Here is a 19,657-nt window from a genome sequence, read left to right as displayed (position 1 = left end):
AGCCGCTAGGTCAGTATAGCTCTGCACCCTTCCGAGTTACAATCCAATCAAACCCAAAACCAATACCAGCTGTTCAACCATGTTTAATCAGGTATGAATCACACTGCCCTTACACATACCACAGAGAGGCTGTAACTCAAGGAATGCAACACTGCTGGGTATATGTCAAATGCTTCTCCCAGATTTTACATGTTCCTCTACCACAACTCCTCTGTCTTCCTATTAAGTTAATTTATTTCAAGATGGAGAAAAGCATCCATGCAGATGTATCATGGTTGTAAGACTACTCTCCCTCTTTGTATCACACATGCCTCCAGTGGGTCTCCTATACTCACCGACCTTTCCCCATGTTTGTACATGTCAAAAGAACTTCCAGTAAATATTGGACTGAACTAGGAAAAGGCTTTCTGGAATTGGAAGAATAATGGTTACTGACTCTTGACAACCTCAGCCTAGTTCTTTTCTTGAGATCAAGCCCCTACACATGTGCGATGCACAATCCTACCTACTGGAATGTCCATCAGGCACTCAGTGTAAAGTCCAGTCGTGTATAATCTTACCATAACAGTAGATGTCTTTCTGTTCACTGCTGCAGTATTCTTTGCATAAGGGATTCCAAAGGCTAGGGCTGTCCAATGTTTGGCCAGTATACCAAACCTTAGGAATATATAGACATTGTACATCGCATATATGCTCACCACACTAGGTGAAGGGCGTAAAACTGATGTAAGGACATCCATACCTCAGAAGTAAAAAGCCCAGAGGGAAAAATTATTCCCAGGAACTAAGAGGAACATGTGCATCCAGAAGAAGAAAGAGGTAAAGAATTCCAGGCCAGGAAGACTGAAGAAATGGGGCATAGCAGAAGGGGGAGGAAGTTGGGAGCAAACACTGCAGAGAAGGACATCTACTATTATGATAAGATTTTACAGAACTGTACTATGTCCCTTCTCTACCACTACTGCAATATTCCTTACATAAGGGAGAGTAAAAAAGCTCAAGAGGAAACTTGGGAGGAGGAAAACACAGAGGAGCCCTCCAGAGACCCATGCAGGATAGCTCTGGCAAAGCCAGCCCTTGCTCTGGAAACAACATCCAACTTGTAATCCTTAGTGAAAGTATGGGCAGAAGTCCAAGTAGCAGCCTCACTGATGGAACTGGTATCCAATCCTTTGAAAAAAGCAACCGAGAAAGCAAAAGTTCCAGTAGAATCAGCCTTTACAGAGGTAGAAAGAACTTTACCATGAAACGAATAACAAAAAGACATGTCCTTAGAGATCCAAGAGGATGTTGTTTGCTTAGAAACAGCCAACCCTAGTGACCTGAGATGAAAGGAAACAAAAAGTTGCTCAGATTTGTGAACAGCCTTAGTTTTATCCAAATAAAATCTGAGCTGCCTATGCAAATCCAAAGTGTAAATAATCTTCTCACTAGCACACTTGAGGAAAAAAAAAAAAAGAGGGAAAATTATCAGACTGCTTAAGTGACAATTCATTAACCACCTTGGGTATAAAAGAAGGATTAGTACGAAGAGATACCCTGTCCCTATGAAAAACCAAGAAAGGAGGAATGGCCATAAGATCCTGGAGTTCAGAGACTCTCTTACCTGAAGTAAGGGCCAAAAGAAGAACAATCTTTCAAGTGCAATGTTACAAGGAAACTGAAGCTACAGGCTCAAAAGGAGCCTGGGTCAAATTTTCAAGTACAAAGTGGAGGTCACAGGAGGGTGGAATAGGCTTCCTGGTAGTCCTGATATGAAGGACATCTTTAAGAAATTGCCTGACCTCAAACTTTAAGGCAAGATGAGGAGTCAATGGCAGACCAAAAGAAACAGCTGAAAGGTGAATTTTAACTGAAGAATATGCTAACCCAGCATGGAGCAATTTGCACAAATAACACAGAACCAGAGGGATCCCCACAGAAAACGGATCCTGGTTACGAGAAAGGTACCAAACAGAAAATGTCTTCCATTTAGACTAATATAATTTCCTGGTAGTGGTTTTCCTGGCCTCCTACAGAACCCTAAGTATGTCCTCAGAAAAAAAGGTGCCTAAAAGTGATCAAAACCCTATCACCCACATTGCCAGCTGAAGACAGGACACGTGAGGATGGATCAGAGACCTCTGGTCTTGTATGAGATGGTCCACCCTGTGATGCAGCTTGTGGTGACTGCCTCTGGCTAGGTGAAGAAGGGGGAAACCAATGTTGTCTGGGCCAAAAGGGAATCATCAGCAAGATTTTGGGGGTATCTTGCCTGATCTTGAGCAAGATCCTCAAAATTAGAGGAAGGGGAGGAAACCTGTGTGCTGTGGGCAAAGCCTTTATTAATGCAAAATGTAAAGTAATGTGGGAAGTGCTTGGTGCATACTAAACCATGATATAATCATAACTTATAGAAATGTGCCACAGCACGGAGGAAATCCTGCATGTCACTATAGTCACACTTATGTTGCAAGATGTGTTTTAGACGACGCTCCCTTACAACAACTCAGGTACCAACTCCTTTTCCCAATGGTTCTTGGAATTTATAAATTCCAATGCCCTGGATCAACTAATCCATTGTCCCACCAGGGGCTCCAATATCCCAGACCTGGTCATTACCAACATGGGAGACAGATGCTCCACACCAGTGGTCACCCCCTTATTGGTCACGTCTGACTATAAGCAAATCATCCTTGACATCCACATCCAACAGGAGCAGAACTTAACAGATACCCATCGAGAATCTCTGTTGCGGGGGATGCCTGTGACACCACGAAGGAAGGCAATTGTTTTAAGGGAGCATCGTCTAAAACACATCTTGCAACATAAGTGTGACTATAGTGACGTGCAGGATTTCCTCCGTGCTGTGGCACATTTCTATAAGTTATGATTATATCATGGTTTAGTATGCACCAAGCACTTCCCACATTACTTTACATTTTGCATTAATAAAGGCTTTGCCCACAGCACACAGGTTTCAGTGTACCACTTTGATGCCCACTTGGCATCCTATTCTAGGCACATGTTACAGTGTTAGTTGCACACGGTGTTTTCTAGGGGGTGTAGTGTGTAGATCACATACGGGGTTTTTGTCTCACACCTGTGGTTAGGGTGCAGGGGGTTCTTTTCTTTTCACAGGGAATTGTCTGCAGGCATTTGTCACTGCAGCTAAACTTCCATACTGCCATCTGTCCACCTCCAGTTGTCTCACAGTGGGTTGTCGCACCGCCTAGGTGCCTGAACCCCATTTAAATGACATTAGGAGAGAAAGGTCTACTAATGCTCTTTGCAGACATCTCTTTTTGTGAGAGGCATTTTCTCAAGTTTGTGGTGATTGATCACATGGACAGTGATCCATGGGGTTTCTACACTGATCATTTAAATAAAAAGGAACTCAAATGGATTCTTACATGTGATGCTTTATCTTCCCCAGGCCTTAATGGAAGTAGTTCTATCACCCCCACTTCTCAAGTTGAAGAGTCTTGAGCGGTGATTATCACAGATGCAATGTGGTTCAAATGTTCTGGAGTTTACACATAATTTGTTTTAATCTATATTCCTGAGTTTAACATATAATTGTATTTGTATAAAGCTGTTATTTACTAGTGAATTATATTGGTATTGTATATGCATGTATTATTGTGCTTGTATCTTGGATTTTAACATAGCTTTTCACACAATTTTTTGAAAGTCGACACTGGTGTTCCATTGGTTTGATCACGTTTTGATTTTTGAGTATTTAAGTGAAATAGTGGATGTACTAGCAGTTCTGAAGAAGTCTTTACCTAGACGACAGAGCTAAACTGCCATCAATTGCTATTTTTGCTGCTTGTTGATTTTAATAAATTGTTTGGTGATATTTCTCGGCTGTTGGTGCTGGTCTTTTTGGGCACCAAGATCTCCACTCAAGTTTTTCATTTGTTTGGTTTGGTTCTTGATTTGTACATGCCTTGATGCTTGATCTAATGAGGGCTGAGTAAATAGGTACAATGACATAACTAGATCTAGAAACAATCCCTTTTTTTTATAAGCTGTCGATATAAAAGGACTTTGTTACAACAATGAACACATGTTAGTCAAAAGTTACATCACTGTCCACATAAGTTCCCAAATCCCAAACAACTGGGTCAACTCTTAGGGGCGGATCGTCAATGTGGTAGCTCCCTGGGGTAGACAAATTCCTAAAGGATACAAAAATGCATTTTTTGGCATTTAGTTTCAGTCCATGATTTTTGCACCAGCTATTTATTTGGGACAAACCTTTTCGCAGGATGGCTAAGTCATCTATGGATTCAATGACTGCTCCCAGCTTGCAGTTATCTGCAGACTCAGTCAGCCAGAGTCCTTTGGTATTGGATATTACTTCAGAAAAGTAGATGCTAAACAGGAGAAGTCACAGCACAGAATCCTAGGGGACTCCACTGGTGACTGGTCTCTTTGTAGGCAATTTTCCCTATTTTGATTATCTACGTCCCATCTGTGAGCCAGTTGGCAATCCAGCAGCTGACATAGATGTCAAGATATCATTCAGATAACTCACTACTAAGACTAATGAATTATTCAAATATTGTAAGCTCTTTTCCACATTATCAGGTATGACGAAGATCAATGCAAAGGAGAGAATCAGCAGCTCTTCCCATTGCACCTATGCATACACTCTATATTGTGGTAGTTCTGACTCGGTCTTTATTAGTATACAAACACTGGCACTATACAAGAAGCATCTAAAACTGCAGTGACAGCATATGTCCAGGTATGACCGGATACACAGCCAGTTTCTTCAGATTACTTCTTTGTAAACAGATAATGGGTTCAGTCTGCTTCTTAACATGTGACTAGACAAAAAAAAAGAATGAAAAGGACTTAAAAATTGCAGTGTAAAATAAAGTTAGTAACAAAATAGCATTATGAGTTACTTATTTGGTATAAAAGTTGCATTTAATGCAGAAACTGACACAAAGGGATGACCAGTGAGTGCTTTTGTTCTTTCAGAACTTCTTCAAACTGGCCTAAAAAATTTAGTACTAGTAAATATATAGATTAAAATAACTTATATGTTTGAACCACCTAATTTAAAGCAACAAATGAATGACTTTAGACTATACTGAAGCCTCTGAGGTCAGGGTAATAACTGTTTCATTTTAAAGCTTATTTAAAATGAATAGATTAATTTAAATATGGCAATGTGTTGACTTTAAAAATGCTTTTACAAAGACCATTTCACATCACTTTGATCTTTGCTAGACAGACAAAACAAGATTTTATTTTGTGTCCATTTTGTCTTCTTGGGAACCACATATCATCATCTAGCCTAGTTACTCAACAGAAAGACCCATCTAGATATTTAATAGTGTTCATCAATTGTCATTTTTTTTTTATTCTGGATGGCTTCTCAAGTTTAAGTTCTCCTGTTTCATTCATGGTGGTAAAGTTTACTGTTAAAAGCTATGGTTTTGGATGATATTCTCTCAGTTCTGTGCAGATGATTTGCCTTCACATCAAATGGCAAGGTTTTATCCAAATGAACAGGCAAGGTTTTATCCAAATGAACAGGCAAGGTTTTATCCAAATGAACAGGCAAGGTTTTATCCAAATGAACAGGCAAGGTTTTATCCAAATGAACAGGCAAGGTTTTATCCAAATGAACAGGCAAGGTTTTATCCAAATGAACAGGCAAGGTTTTATCCAAATGAACAGGCAATGTTTTATCCAAATGAACAGGCAAATAACCTTCCTGTATCAGTCTCTCTAATTCTAGTGTCACATGCCTCAGGAGCCCATAATGTACAGGTATTCTTCTGTCTAGGTTGTGTTTCAAAATCTGTCACGTTAGCTGTGAATTTGCCCCAAGTTTTAAAATGGGCAAGATTTTTATGATTCTGTAATTTTAATCTTCTCATAATTTTTCCAATAAAATTTTAAGTTTTCTCTTTTTTAGTAAATTTTATTACTCACCATAAAAGCTGTTGTGGAAAAAGCTCCTATGTTCACAGTAATGCATTATCATCTTTTCTGCTTTTGGATACCTTTTTTCAGAAAGAGTTTATGTTGTAAATTTTCATAACACTTTCAGTGTTAAAACTTATGCAAGATACTCTGTCTTGCTCAGTATGTGATACCATACCACATCACTTTGCTGGATTAGCCGGTTTCCAGGAAGCTGCTGTAATGGCTGGTAAAGACAAGTATGATGGCTGATATGCATTATTGATGACTGTTAACCTAAGGCCTTTTCCTACCTATTATACACCACTCTAAGAGTAAGGTAGAATAGGCTTCTGCTCGAGACAAGTCTCAACTTACCAATATTCAAGTGTTATGACTGTCTTTCACACCTCTTTCCTATGCCATCCCTTTTGTAGGTGCATATTTTCTATGTATGTAGTGGCAGCCTTTTGTTGTGCACCACAACAGGATTGTGCTTTCATGAAAGAACAACATTTGACTACACTGTATGTGATATTTAGCTGGAGACCATTAATGGTTGGCTTACAACTTTTATATTATGCAGGTCATTTTGGGTTTGTTTTATAAATGTATCTGTTTGGATCTGTCTGTTATTCCTCATGACTAATGATTTATAATTGGAACATGCTCGCTGCAGCTGCGTTCCCTGTCATAGTCCTTGTTTGTTTGCAGCCTAGAGGAGCTCAGAAGCTGGATGTATTGTTCATAAATGTTTTTTAAACGTCTAATATACTATCACATTTTAAAATGAAGCATTCATTCACATACATTAATAAAAAATAAAATGCAGTGTAATAGTTTCCATTACCATCAAGTTTCCTTTTTAACAATTTACATTAAATAAACATTTCTGCCATCCCTTAAGTATCACTCCTCATCCGCAGCATGTATTGCTTCCACAAATTCCATTTATTTCTATGAAGTTGCTCCTCTTTTCTAAACATCTCACACCACTAGTTCCTTTATGTCCTTTACAGTATTCAACATTTCTGTTACTGTTGGTTTAGATTTGGATTTCTATTTTTAGTAACTGTTGTTGGTAACTTACATTTCTATCAAAGTACTCTGTAGGGAATTTTTAAATCTACAAAGCTTGTTATCTTCCCAAAAACATATTCCTAATTGCCTGTCTTCTCCATCACATCAACATTTGCTATCTGACTGAGTAAAATGCCTCTTAAGTGTACTTGGATTTGTTGTATAATTGGTAGCCATACATATTTCTTCCCTTTGTTCTGTTGCCATTTTCCTGTCCATTCCCCTTCCCCATTGTAGCCTCCTCTGATTTTACATCTGTCATGCAATATCTTACATGTCCTAACATAATTCAATACTCTTTTGTCTGTACTTGTAAAAGCCATTTACATTCCATGATAATATAAACAAAGCAAATATTACTCCCATAAATTGTGAATGGTAGTTCTTTTGAAAGTGCTTTTGTCTTGTAATTAACAGTCACACCCTAATGACGGACAGGCTAATCTTATATGTAGCTGTTTCTCCTTGTTTATGTTTGAACCCATATCATACTTTTCCAGACTTTCCACTTCAATACAAATGCTCAAGAAATAAAAAAAAATCTCTCCCTGTTTAACTCACAAACACAGAAAGTGTTCTGCCATTGTACATTACCCTCAAAAGGGATTGAATATATATCCAATTTTTTTTTATGATAGGGCTAACTTTGGCATCTAGGTATGTCCTTCCGTATCACACTTGCAGTATTCTTTACATAAGGGATTCCCTGCCAAAGGCAGTCCAATGTCCAGCTAGTATACCATATACTTAAAAGTTAATTATTAATACTTGTGCAGGAAAATGAATATCAAAAGCAACAGGGGTATTTAGAAAACAGTCTTACCAGAGGATTCTTCTGGGCCCCAAATTTACATGAAGTGCTACCAGCTACCACAGAAGGCGGCAAATCACTTTGACCAGATGTACTCTGCATTGCCATGATCTTGTTTTCATTTAGTTGCTTGTTCAGCCAATTAATCACTAGGTACAATATCACATAAAATACATTTATGTTAAAATGCATTCAAAGGAAAGGGAAAATGTAATTGCCTGAGTTCATATGCTCTATCTGACAGAATATATGAAAACAAATGCAAATCTTACGTCATGGCAAAATTAGCAGAACTGTAGCTCAACATTCTGTTAAATTATAACTTTGTTTTTAGTGCAAGACTCAGCAAAACACACAGATGCAAAAATAAAACTTTACTAGCACTATCCATGCAAAACAGAACCTTCCAGTTTTCTACCATGAGGTAGTCTCTATTGCACTCAATAGCAGTTTCAACATTCTTCAGATAAATTCAGATAAATGCATTTCAAAGCCATGCTGTGTGATAAATGAAGTAACGGACCCTGTGTTACATAGTTATCTCCTCACTGATGTGCATTTTATATTTGATTGCTGAATATACAACCAAACACACTACACAAATGATATATAACTAATACAGTATTCAAAAAAACACAAGTAGGACTGATTGGTTTCTAGGTACTGTGTGTAACCTTTCTGAAGTAAAATTCTATACCATGAAAAGGCATGTACTGCATTCTTATGAATGCAGCACTACTTACAGTTTTTACAGAATTCAAGAATATTTACTGCTAAACTGCACAGTACATAGATATATATAAATGCGGCCTAACAGCAAACATTGTGATGTTAACAATACAGCATGCAATATTCTCAGATGATGCTGGTACAGTGGAGAACAGTGTCGCTTCACAGCAAAAGGTACTCTGGTTTGATTCTCAGCTGGGTTGTCTACTCTGCAGATTCCGCATGACCTCCTTGTGTTTGTGTGGGTTTCCTCTGGGTAGTCCAGTTTCCTCCTACATTCAAAAGACATGCAAGTAGGTGGACTGGACATACAAAATTAGTCATAGGTATGAGTGAGCATGTGAGGCTATGGTATGCAATAACAACAATGGCAGGGATAACCACCCAGCATTGTGGACTTCAGTTCCAAATGATTGCCGCAGTTGTAGTGACATTCCGACTCCATGTGCAAAAACTGGAAAAGGAGGTATTAATGATGGATGGATTCTTATGCAGATAAGAAGAAAGGATGAGTGATGTAATATGGTGCAATATACTTTTTTGTGACAGTCTGTTAACAACTCTCAACTTTTAACACCGTTAATCCATGTTGGAATCATACTGCATCTTAATGTATTATCTCATTTTTAAAAATGTGTCAGCTTGAGTGGTTCAACAAGTAGCACACTCACCTTTGATGTAAGACAGGAATATCCCGGGTTCTATTCTGCACCAAGTCTTCAATTAATTTTCCAGTGCTGACACTAAAGTGCAGCACAAGGGGTTTCTGCTCTCGAGTGCACCATCTGTTGGATGAGAGCTAAAAACAAGGTCCAATCTGCCTTAATTGGCAGCAACTCAGATGGATGTTAAAGATTCTATGACATTGAACAGAGTAGTGGCACTTTATAAAATTATATCACTGTTAATTTGTACATTATTATCTCTTTTTATTATAAAAAAGAAGCTATGAACTCACCACAATGTTCCATGTGTGTTGTCCATTTCCGCCTTAATTCTTACTAGGATGGTTCGGATCCAATCCTTGGATCCATCTCTACCTTGTTTACAAACTCGAGGCTGTCTGCCAGCTCATGGCTAAACCCCTATCCCAGCATGCACCAGGACCATCCCCAGATGTTGTTTGCTCTAAATATAATGTTATATGTACTTCTTGGAAGGAGTCAGTGGCTGCTGAAGAACGCTAGAGGTCATGGTAATCCAATTTGTATAAACCCGGTCTTCTAGGAATGCGAAGAGGGAAGGAGGGTGGGATGTAAGAATGAAGTCAGAGATTGACAACACACATGGAACATTATGGTGAGTACATAACTTCTTTATGTGATGTTGTGCTATCTTGCCTTCATTCTTACTAGGTTGGGAAAGCATCCCTACCACACTGAATCCTGGGTGGCTTACAGTAGAATATTCCTCAGAACCATGGATCCAGAGGAGACTCTGTTCCTGGAGGCCAAATCAACTTTGTACTGAGTGATTAAAGTATGTCGTTTAGCCCATGTTGTTGCAGCACAAATGGTGTCAATTGGTAGTTTGGCCAAAAAGGCTGAAGATGATGCAATGGCTCTTATGGAATGGGCCTTAACTTTTTTGGAAGTTCTTTATTTTGAGACTTGTAAATAAAAATTATGCAGTCATTTGGAAAGTGTAACTTTAGAGACGGGATCCTTTCTTGGAATCTGAAAAGGAAACAAATAACTCATCAGATTTTCTGAATTATGCTGTCCTATGTAGGTAAAAATGTAGTTGGCTATGTACGTCAAGTTGATGCAACATGCAACTCTGTCTTGTTTTCAAATTTTGGGAAGAAGTCTGGACATTCTATACTTTGGTCTAAACTGGTCTCTGAAACCACTTTAGGTAAGAAGGAGGGGTTTTTGTTCATAAGGACACCCTGTCTTTATGGAAAAGCAAATATGGGGGCTTTATGGACAATGCTTGGAACTCTGACACCCTTCTGGCAGATGTGATTGCAACCAAGAAAAAGTTTTCCAAGTCAAGAACTTAATTCACAAGATGATGCTGGTTCAAAAGGAGGAAATTCTATGTAGGACAGAACAAAATTTAGGTCACATGGTGCTGGAGGGTCTCAGATAAGTGGTCGTAATAACAGTACCTTTGAGGAAGGCCTTACACAGTTTATGAAACATCATGTTGGAGCCAGAGTCTCTCACATAAAAATTGGAGATCGCTGTTAGCTAAACTTTAATAGTGGCTGCATCTGCCCAGTCATTAAAAAGCTTTGTTAGGAAGTTCAGGATGAAGGTAATATGAGCTGAAAAAGGATTGACATGGCTACTTTTAGCCCATAGGCAGAATGTCTTCCACCTGCTCTTATAAATCTTTCTCGATGCCTTTTGGGAAAAGATAAGGATGTGTTTAACTCAAGAGGAAAGGGTTGGAAACCTGGCTATCGGAATTGAAACAGCCATGCTGTCAGTTTGAGAGTATGAAGTGATGGGTGTGGAGGGAGTCCCTAATGAATGAGTCAGGAAGTCTGGAACTGGGTCCAGGATCCAAGGCTCTTCCCGAAGATGAGGCCACAGGAAGGGGAACCATATTTGGCGAGGCCAGTATGGAGCGATGAGTATCAAGTGACTTTCTGAAGGACTTTGGGAATTAGAGGAAAGGGAGGAAAAGCATAGAGGAGACCCAGGGGCCAATCATGAACGAGTGCATCCCTTTATGAGTCCTCTGCAGGGGAATAAGGGCAAAATAGCTGCTGCATTTGGCATTCACAGATGTGGCAAAGAGGTTGCAGCAAGGCTGGCCCCATTTTTGTAAAATTTCTTCTGCTACTTCCTGTTTCAGAGACCACTCATGAGGCATGAAAACTGTTCTGCTCAGCTTGTCCGCTATCACGTTGGATTTCCCCAGGATGAGCGTTGCTATCAGAAAATGTTGGGAAGAGGTTGCCCATTGCCATACTCTCAGGGCCTCTCGAGAAAGGGGGTAAAGATCTGGTTTTTCCTTGGTTTATTTATATACCATACAACTGACATATTGTCTATGTGAATTGCAATGGTCCCTAGAGGGAGAGAGTCCTGGAGTGCATGCAACACTAAACGTACTGCTCTCATCTCTAGGACACTGATGTGCAAAATAATACTCGTGATCCTGCCAGGTGCCTTGGACAGTCTTTCCCAGATAATGACCCCCCACCCTGTCTGAGAGGCATCCGTGGTCAGAGTGGATACATGTTGTGGAAAGACACTCGGCCTAGAGTTACTTGAGAGGAGTGTAGACACCAACGAAGATCCTTCTTGCAAGTTTCTGTTATGAACATTTTGTGGGATACTGGTCGTTCCTGCATTGACCACTGAGTGAACAGCGACCACTAAAGAATCCTCATGTGTAGAGTGAGGGAAACCAAAACTATCACTGCTGCCATAACCCTAGAGCTTTGAGCACCATCTTTGCCTGGGTTTTCTTTCTTCTTAAAAGATAGATCATGTGGTACCTTAGGGATTGTATCCTTTCTGGTGGAAGTCTCGCCACCATTTGTGTTGAGTCCAATTCTGCGCCTATAACCACGTTGAGAAGGCTCTAAGGAGGATTTATCATAGTTTATCGTAATCCTCAGGCGGGAGCAGAGTTGCAATGTTGTATTTCTGGTTTTGATTAGGTGATGCCTGATCATAGAGGATAACAGCCAGTATTCTAAATATGGAAACACCCGGAATCCTAGTTGTCTTAAATGAGACGCTACTACAGCCATACATTTGATCAACACTCTGGGGGTTGTAGTGAGGCCATAGGGCAGAGCTCGAAACTGGTAGTGACTGGCTCCGAGCTGAAAGCACAAGTGTCTCCTGGATCACCTGTCCATTTTTATGTGATAGTACGCTCGAGTAAATCTCGAATAAGTTCTGAAGCCTTCTTGGTCTGCGGGGACCTTTTGGATGACTCTTTTGTCTAGCAACTATTGAATTTCTAGAGCTGCCGGTTCCTTCTGACTGGGTGGAACATCTGGATTTTTTTTATCTTTGGGGGGGGGGGGGGAGAGAAGGGCGAAGGGGATGACGTACCCTCTGGATATAATGTCATGTACCCATTTGTCTTTTATTTGTTGCCAGGCTTCTGGGGGCAAGGATAAATGACCCCCAACTGCCTCCAGAACTGGACAATCGGGCCTCCTTTCAGGAGCACTGAAAGGGCCTACCAAAGATTGATTTTCTGTTGCCCTGATTTTGCGGACCCCCTCTACTGCGAGGTCGGCGTCTTCCATCACTGCTTTCTCCTCTGCCTCTGGGGGGAAGGTTCACCATGTGTCTCCTGAAAAAATTTCTGTGACTTTCGGAACCACATTTTACCACTACCTTTCTGACCTTTGGAGTAAGCTCTAGTAGGCATGGAAAAATGGACTCCTACAGCAAAAAGAGTCTTTGCCTATTGTTCACACCTGGTGAGTGCATCCTTTACCTTAGGCCCGAACAAAGACGAGCCATTAAATGGGGCATTTACAAAGGAAGAAAAAGGGTTCTGTGAAGTCACACAAATGCACCCAAGAATGCTTCCTTAGGGAAATTCCAGGACCCACTGCTCTACTCATTCCATCAGCTGCATATGATATGAGCCTCATGGATACGTTAACTATTGAATATAAGGTACTGAGCTGACAGGCTACCTTGTCAGTAACCCCTTCAGCTACTGAACCTTGGAGGGTATCTCCTAGTTCCTTCAGGAGATCCCTCTGCAGTCTTGTGAAATGGGTAAGATAATTTGGCGGTCTGACAGAAAAAGCTGCTGAGGAGAAGATGCGCGTTCCATACCTGTCCATAATCCTGGACTCCTTGTTTGGAGGATGGACAGAAGAAGATGTCTCTGAGAGTTCCTTCTTAGTGGCTGCTGCCATGACCATGGCATACACTGGAACTCCTTTGGTTAAGAAGGTTGTGTCAGATGGGGATGTGATGAACCTGTTTGGCCTCCTAGGACAGAACTTCGTCGAAAGGCAGAGACACCCAAGATGTGGAAGAGTGAGACCCAAAAGCCTTCGGGTATATGGACTCCTCTGCAGAAGGGCTGGAAGACTTCCAGCCACCCCTCTGTTTAAGTATTTCCAGGATGTCTTCAAAGGAGACATCATCAGGAGGAGACTGTGTTTACCCTTCAGCATCATCGAGCTCCATATCGGAGGTGACAGACTCCTCTGGGGAGTCCAAGTGCTTCCTCTTGCACAGTCTCTTTCAAGGACATCCTTAGAAGGGTACTCTGGGGAGGTTTCGGATGAGTGAGGTGTGCCCTGTGGGGCATCCTGAGGCCTAGGGTCTCTGTGTCCCTGTGGATGCAGAGGTAAGGAGACAGGCACCAGTGCTCTTGGGGGAGGAATCTCTGGAGAGGGTTATAGACCAAACCCTCTTCATGACCTCAAGCGCCTCCTGTCCCTGATCCAAGGATATCCCTGGATCCAAAGAAGCCAAAGGACCCCCAGAACCAAGGACGATGGACCTGAGCTGAGGCTCTGAGTGGCATAGTCAGATCTGACAACTGTCCGATCAGACTCATCCCCCTGAACCCAACTGGAGAGTGTCAGCTTCTAGACTCCTCCCAGCTCAGATGGAGCCAAGGCTGTCCAGGCCATGGTCGGATCCAGGGAATCTGAGGTGGGTCTAAGATCAGACAGCTTCACTAACACCAACTCCGGATCTTCCAACTCTGAAGCCAGGGTATGGATGGGAGGAGGACATGGAGCAGAGTAGGGGGATGTAGGATCTGAAGCCCTAGGGGTCAGATCCAACAGTAATTTGGCCAGCGCTGGTGTCTGTAGAAATCTCTGTCACCCGATCCACGTAGTCATCCAAAAGGCTCCTCGAAGACTGGGTTGATGGGGTAGGAGATTTGTTTTTTGCAGTATAGGAGACCTCAAAATAGGAGATATAGTGGCCCTTATTTCGAACTCCATTGGCACTGAGCAAAACGGGGGTCAGAGTCTATGTGATTTTTGTCTGATCCAGTATCTCTTGGATCTGAAGAGGACAGTCTTGGTATTTTATGGTCTGGATCTAACGAAGATGACTGGGAAGATCGTTTAACAGATTTAACTGACTTGTCCGATTTGACAGGAGGAGATTTGTCTGATTTTGGTGAACCCGAAACTTCTTCCAGTGCCTCTGAGAAGGGGGTTTTGAGAAGACCTTTTAGAATCAGTTTATTCTTTCTCTCCAAGAGGGATCTATGATTAAAGGAATGACAGAGAGAGCATGACTCCTGGAGATGGAAAGCCCCGGGACAATAAACACAAAGGGTGTGTTTATTGCAAAGGGGCATTTTTTTGCTACATTTTTCACATTTCTTGAAACCCATTGGCCTAGACTCATAGCCTGACATTATTAAGGCCAAGAACAACAACAGTCAAACAACAAAGGAGTTTTATTTTTTTGAACCCTCTAACTTAAAACGTGTCAAGCTGATAAGAAAAAAAACAATACATACACAGGAAAAAACAAACAAAGCCATTTAACTTAAACGAGCCTTAACACAAAACACACAGAGGGAGAAAAACTTAGTCCTCTAATTTAAACAGACTGTACAACGACACTACACTAATTAAACTGTGAAAGAACAGGAACGGGGACAAGGAGATAAAGCCCTCTAACTAAAATGGGCTGCTTGATAGTGGTCTAATTTAAACAAACTATCACAGTACAAGACAAATACAAAATATTAGCCAGGAAGGGATACAAGGCCTAGCGAATAGACAAAGGCCAAAGGTCAGCAATAAACAGCTTAACTCGGGGAAAAAATCCAGTAACAAAAAGGTACACAGCTAAATTAGCTAAAGATCTAGATATTTAACAATAACTGTGAAAGTTAAGGTGAAGAAATATATCAAAAATGGTTGTACTTAGCCAGAGCTAGTAGACGAATGGTTGATCTGTTTAGCGGCAAACAAGATCTGGGGATGGTCCTGGAGCATGCTGGGATAGGGATATATCAGGAAAAAAGGTCCCCTGCACGTAGGCAAATGCCAGGCTCCACACAGAAGAGTACAAAAAACAAAAAGCCAGCACAATTGACTTCAAAATTACTTTGTATTCATAAATACATACAGCAAACAGACCGGTTTCGGCTGGATAAACACAACCTTCCTCAGTGTAAGAAACACAAACAAATAGTATGCTGTTTAAATAGTATAAGGCCATTTCCCATTGGTAGAATACTCATAAATATTCATTAAGCCCTGGTGGGAATAAACCCCCTAACTTGATGATCCACTTTCTTTCTTTATTATTTAGAATATTATGCCATTCAGTTTTATTTAGTCGATTACCATGAATTACATCAATCACCATGAAATTGAACTGTGCAGTGGGATGCAATAAGTAATGTTTATATAAAGCATTTGTCATTTTTTTATGTTTGATGTTACTTATATGTTCCGAAATCCGTGATCTTAATGGACGAGACGTCTGTCCTATGTAGAAAGCTCCACATTGGCAAGTAGCAAGGTAGACAACCCAATCATTGCTACAGTTTGCAAAAAAGCCTATATCATAAACCCTGGAGCAATTTCTACTAGAAAAAGCCTTAGCTGTAGTCACAAATCTACAATTCGAGCAGTGGCCACATGGAAAACATCCATATAAGGCTTTGCCTGACAGTGTGGTCTGTTTGTGTATGGGGAGTTTAGTGTCACAGTGCTTATAATGATTGAAATAGGATTTCAGATTTTTTCCATTCCTATATGAGAAAATACATCTGTTTGGAATAAAATTAGCAATATTATTATCAGATTGAAGAATGTTCCAATTCCTATGAACACTGTCCAAAAGACAATTGGTGTTACGAGCATAGGTAGTGACAAATCTTAATGTAGTAGATGCAACAGCAGTTTTATCTTTATATTGAAGTAATTCCGACCTATCCATGTTATGTACCTGATTTTTAGCCATTGCAATGTTGCCAACCTGGTAGCCTCGTTGTATGAATCTGTCCGTTAGATCTCTCTCATTCAAACAAAATGTATGTGTCTTGGAACAGATACGTTTGGCCCTTATAAACTGCGATTTGGGAATATTCCTAGTGATGTGTGGTGGATGGTAACTGGAAGCATGTAGGACTGAATTATATTGTGGGAACTTTCTAAACATTTCACTATCCAAAGTGCCATCTGGTAGCTTATGTATAAGGACATCCAGAAAGGTGATGTCATTTTTATCATGATGTTCAGTGAATGTCAGTCCCCATTCATTTGTATTAAGATAAGAAACAAAATCAACCAGTCCAGATTCATTTCCCCTCCAAACCAACCACACATCATCTAGGTATCGCCTCCATATGTCCATGTCTTGAAAAAGGCGTTTCTGGAAACATCATAAATAATATTGGACTCAACATAAGCCATGAAAAGGTCAGCATATATGGGGGCAAAAGATGCCCCCATAGCTGTACCTTTAATTTGCCAGAAACACAGATTTTTATAATTAAATACATTACATGTCAGGACATATCTGGCCATATCAATCAAAAAAGAATTAAACAATGGAGAATACAATTTGGCAACATCTAGCCAATGTGCCAAAGCTTTCAATCCAGCCTGGTGAGGTATGTTCGTATAAAGTGCACTCACATCTAATGTACATAAGAACCAGTCAGGTTCAAGTTGTGTATCAGATATTATTTGTAGAAAGTTAGTAGTATCCTTTAACCTAGATCTAATAAAAGGTAATAATGGTTTCAAATGTTTAGTCAAAAACATGGACAGAGGCTCAGTAACATAGCCCTTGCCAGATACTATGGGTCTGCCGGGAGGATTAACAACACTCTTGTGGATTTTTGGTAAAAAGTAAATATATTGTGCATGAGAATCCACTATAGACAAATGTTGAAAGACTTCATTATTGATGATACCACGTTCCTTGGCATCAACAAGAAAACATTTTATACATTTAACAAATCTTGAAGTCGGATCGACAGACATAAGAGAATAGTATCTAGTATCAAAAAGCTGTCTCCGAGCCTCCTTATCATAATCCGTCCAGTTTTGCACAACCACAGCCCCACCCTTATCAGCTGTAGTAATAACAATGTCTCTGTTATTCTGTAAATCACATATAGCCTGTCTCTCCATAGGGGATACATTGTTATATTTGACAACAGCATCAGAAATGAAATAGTGTAAATCCTTAAGCACACTATTTAAAAATAGGTGGACTGTGTCATGCATAGGCGGTACAAAACTGGATTTATGGTAAGTGAATTTACCATGGTCTATATTGTAACCAGAATCACCAAAATATAATCTTAGGTTAAGCAATCTACAGAAATTAACTACATCTTGAGCAAGTGCATCCTCAGAAATCAAAAACCCAGGTATGAAACTGAGACCTTTATTCAAAATGGAGATATGTGTAGGGGATAAAATAACATCAGACAAGTTCAACACATTAGAATCCACATCATTCAATTTTTCAAAGCCATTGCTAATAGGCCTTGAATATTTTGAACCCTTCCGATGTTTACGTCCCCCCCGTCTCCGTTTACTCCTAAAGGGGCATCCCCCGGTGTTCTTTTGGGAGAGGGTGACCCCGATGCTGCCAGGGATTCGTTGTCTGTACCAGACGACGTATCATCACAAGATGAAGTGGTCCCATTATAATTTTTTCGTAAAATGGACCTAGGTCTTTTGCGTTTAAAGGTAGAAGCTGGAGGATTATCAAACCTCACATGCTTGGTCTGATACAAAAATGGATTTCCACGTAGGTAATCTTCCTGGTCCCTATTGAATTTCTTCATTTTCCTAGATTTCAGTTCAGCATCATATTTTTTAAGGTCAACTGCTACCTTATTCAATTTAGCTTCAAAGGAAGGTTCCTTTTCATAAACCTTAAGTTTATCCGCTAGAGCAGTAATGCCTGCAAGGCCCCTATCAATAGCCCTATTGTGAAAATTTAGCAATTCGATTACAAAAGCCATAGTGGCTTCCTGTTGTATTTTGGACCAATTTTTGGTCAGCTCCTCATCCATATTGCTGACATGTGGAACAGTACGAATACGTAGTCCCCTAGGGGTGATATTGGCAGTCTGGTATGCCCTAAAGAGTTTACTGTGCCATACATTGGCACGTAATTGTCTCAACTGTTTATTGAGGTCATCAATCAAAGCTTGACACGATGACTCTAAACCACCCAATTCAGTAGGTTGAATATTCCCATTATTATTGTTGGTTAAACCAAAGACCCCTAGGTCATCTTTATCTGCAACCAAACCCGAAATAAGGTTCGATAAATCCATACTGATAACCACAATACTGTCAATGTTGGTATCAAACTGAACTAATATAGTCCAATCAGAATAATCCAAATATCAATAGCTGTCAATAATGGTTACTGTAAAAATAAACCACGACAACTAAAAACCACAATGGACAATAACAGCAGAGAACCCCAAAAATGTAATAGCTGCGTCCACAACAACTAGAGAAGAACCAAAGGTCCAGATGAAAAATGATACAAATCAAGCTAATATATAAAGTTAAGGGACCTTACTAGCATAAAGGCAGTAACGGACCAAAAAAAGGCCTTAAGATTTAATATATGCTGAGTTGAAATCCAGTAACCCTATCCAAAGAAAGGATAGCCATATAGAACCCAGAGGGATAGGGATATAGCCATGAGCTGGCAGAGAGCCTCGAACAAGGCCGAGACGGATCCGAGGATCAGATCTGAACCAACCTAGTAAGAATGAAAGAGAGACAGGACAACATCATTTCATTTATTTCTTTGCAAAAAGAAAAAAAAAAATCTTTCAGCATCATTTTGCACAATCTGATTTCTATGCACTCTCTTCCTTCCTTTCAAGCTTCATCTGTCTGAAGAGGAAAACAGGAAACACTTTAAATGCCTTTTTCTTATACATCAGATTTTAGTAAAATTCATAATGCACAACTGTTTCAAAATGTTTTGGATGCTGTTCTCCATATCTCATTGCTTGTGTTACAAGCCTTCCTATCTTCCTTTACACAATATCTCACCAGCTAAGACTACTGTTCTTTCAATAATTTATCCTACGGTCTTAACCTGATAATAGTCCTATATAAGGTTACTTTCCTTAATTTCTTTTAAATTCACCACTACATTAACATGAGCTAACATTTTCAAAATACTAAACATTTAAAAAAAAGATGATGTT

The 19,657-nt window shown here is 40.1% G+C and overlaps 1 protein-coding gene across 3 annotated transcripts in view; it reads right to left on the bottom strand.

Moving 5' to 3' along the window:
- LOC122795841 (spindle assembly abnormal protein 6 homolog) overlaps positions 1-19,657 on the bottom strand; it is a 1,219,651-nt gene that overhangs the window by 135,453 nt on the left and 1,064,541 nt on the right. For all 3 annotated transcript variants that reach the window (XM_044064218.1, XM_044064220.1, XM_044064219.1), the window contains exon 13: positions 7,811-7,947. In XM_044064218.1, coding sequence (XP_043920153.1) covers positions 7,811-7,947 — 137 coding nt within the window. The remainder of the gene's footprint in view (positions 1-7,810; positions 7,948-19,657) is intronic.

This window comes from Protopterus annectens, chromosome 2.part2 (assembly GCF_019279795.1).
Source record: "Protopterus annectens isolate FY-2018-M chromosome 2.part2, PAN1.0, whole genome shotgun sequence".
NCBI classification, from domain to species: Eukaryota; Metazoa; Chordata; order Ceratodontiformes; family Protopteridae; genus Protopterus; species Protopterus annectens.
The sequence above is the reverse complement of the archived record's forward strand: the minus strand, read 5'-3'. Positions and strand labels throughout refer to the sequence as shown.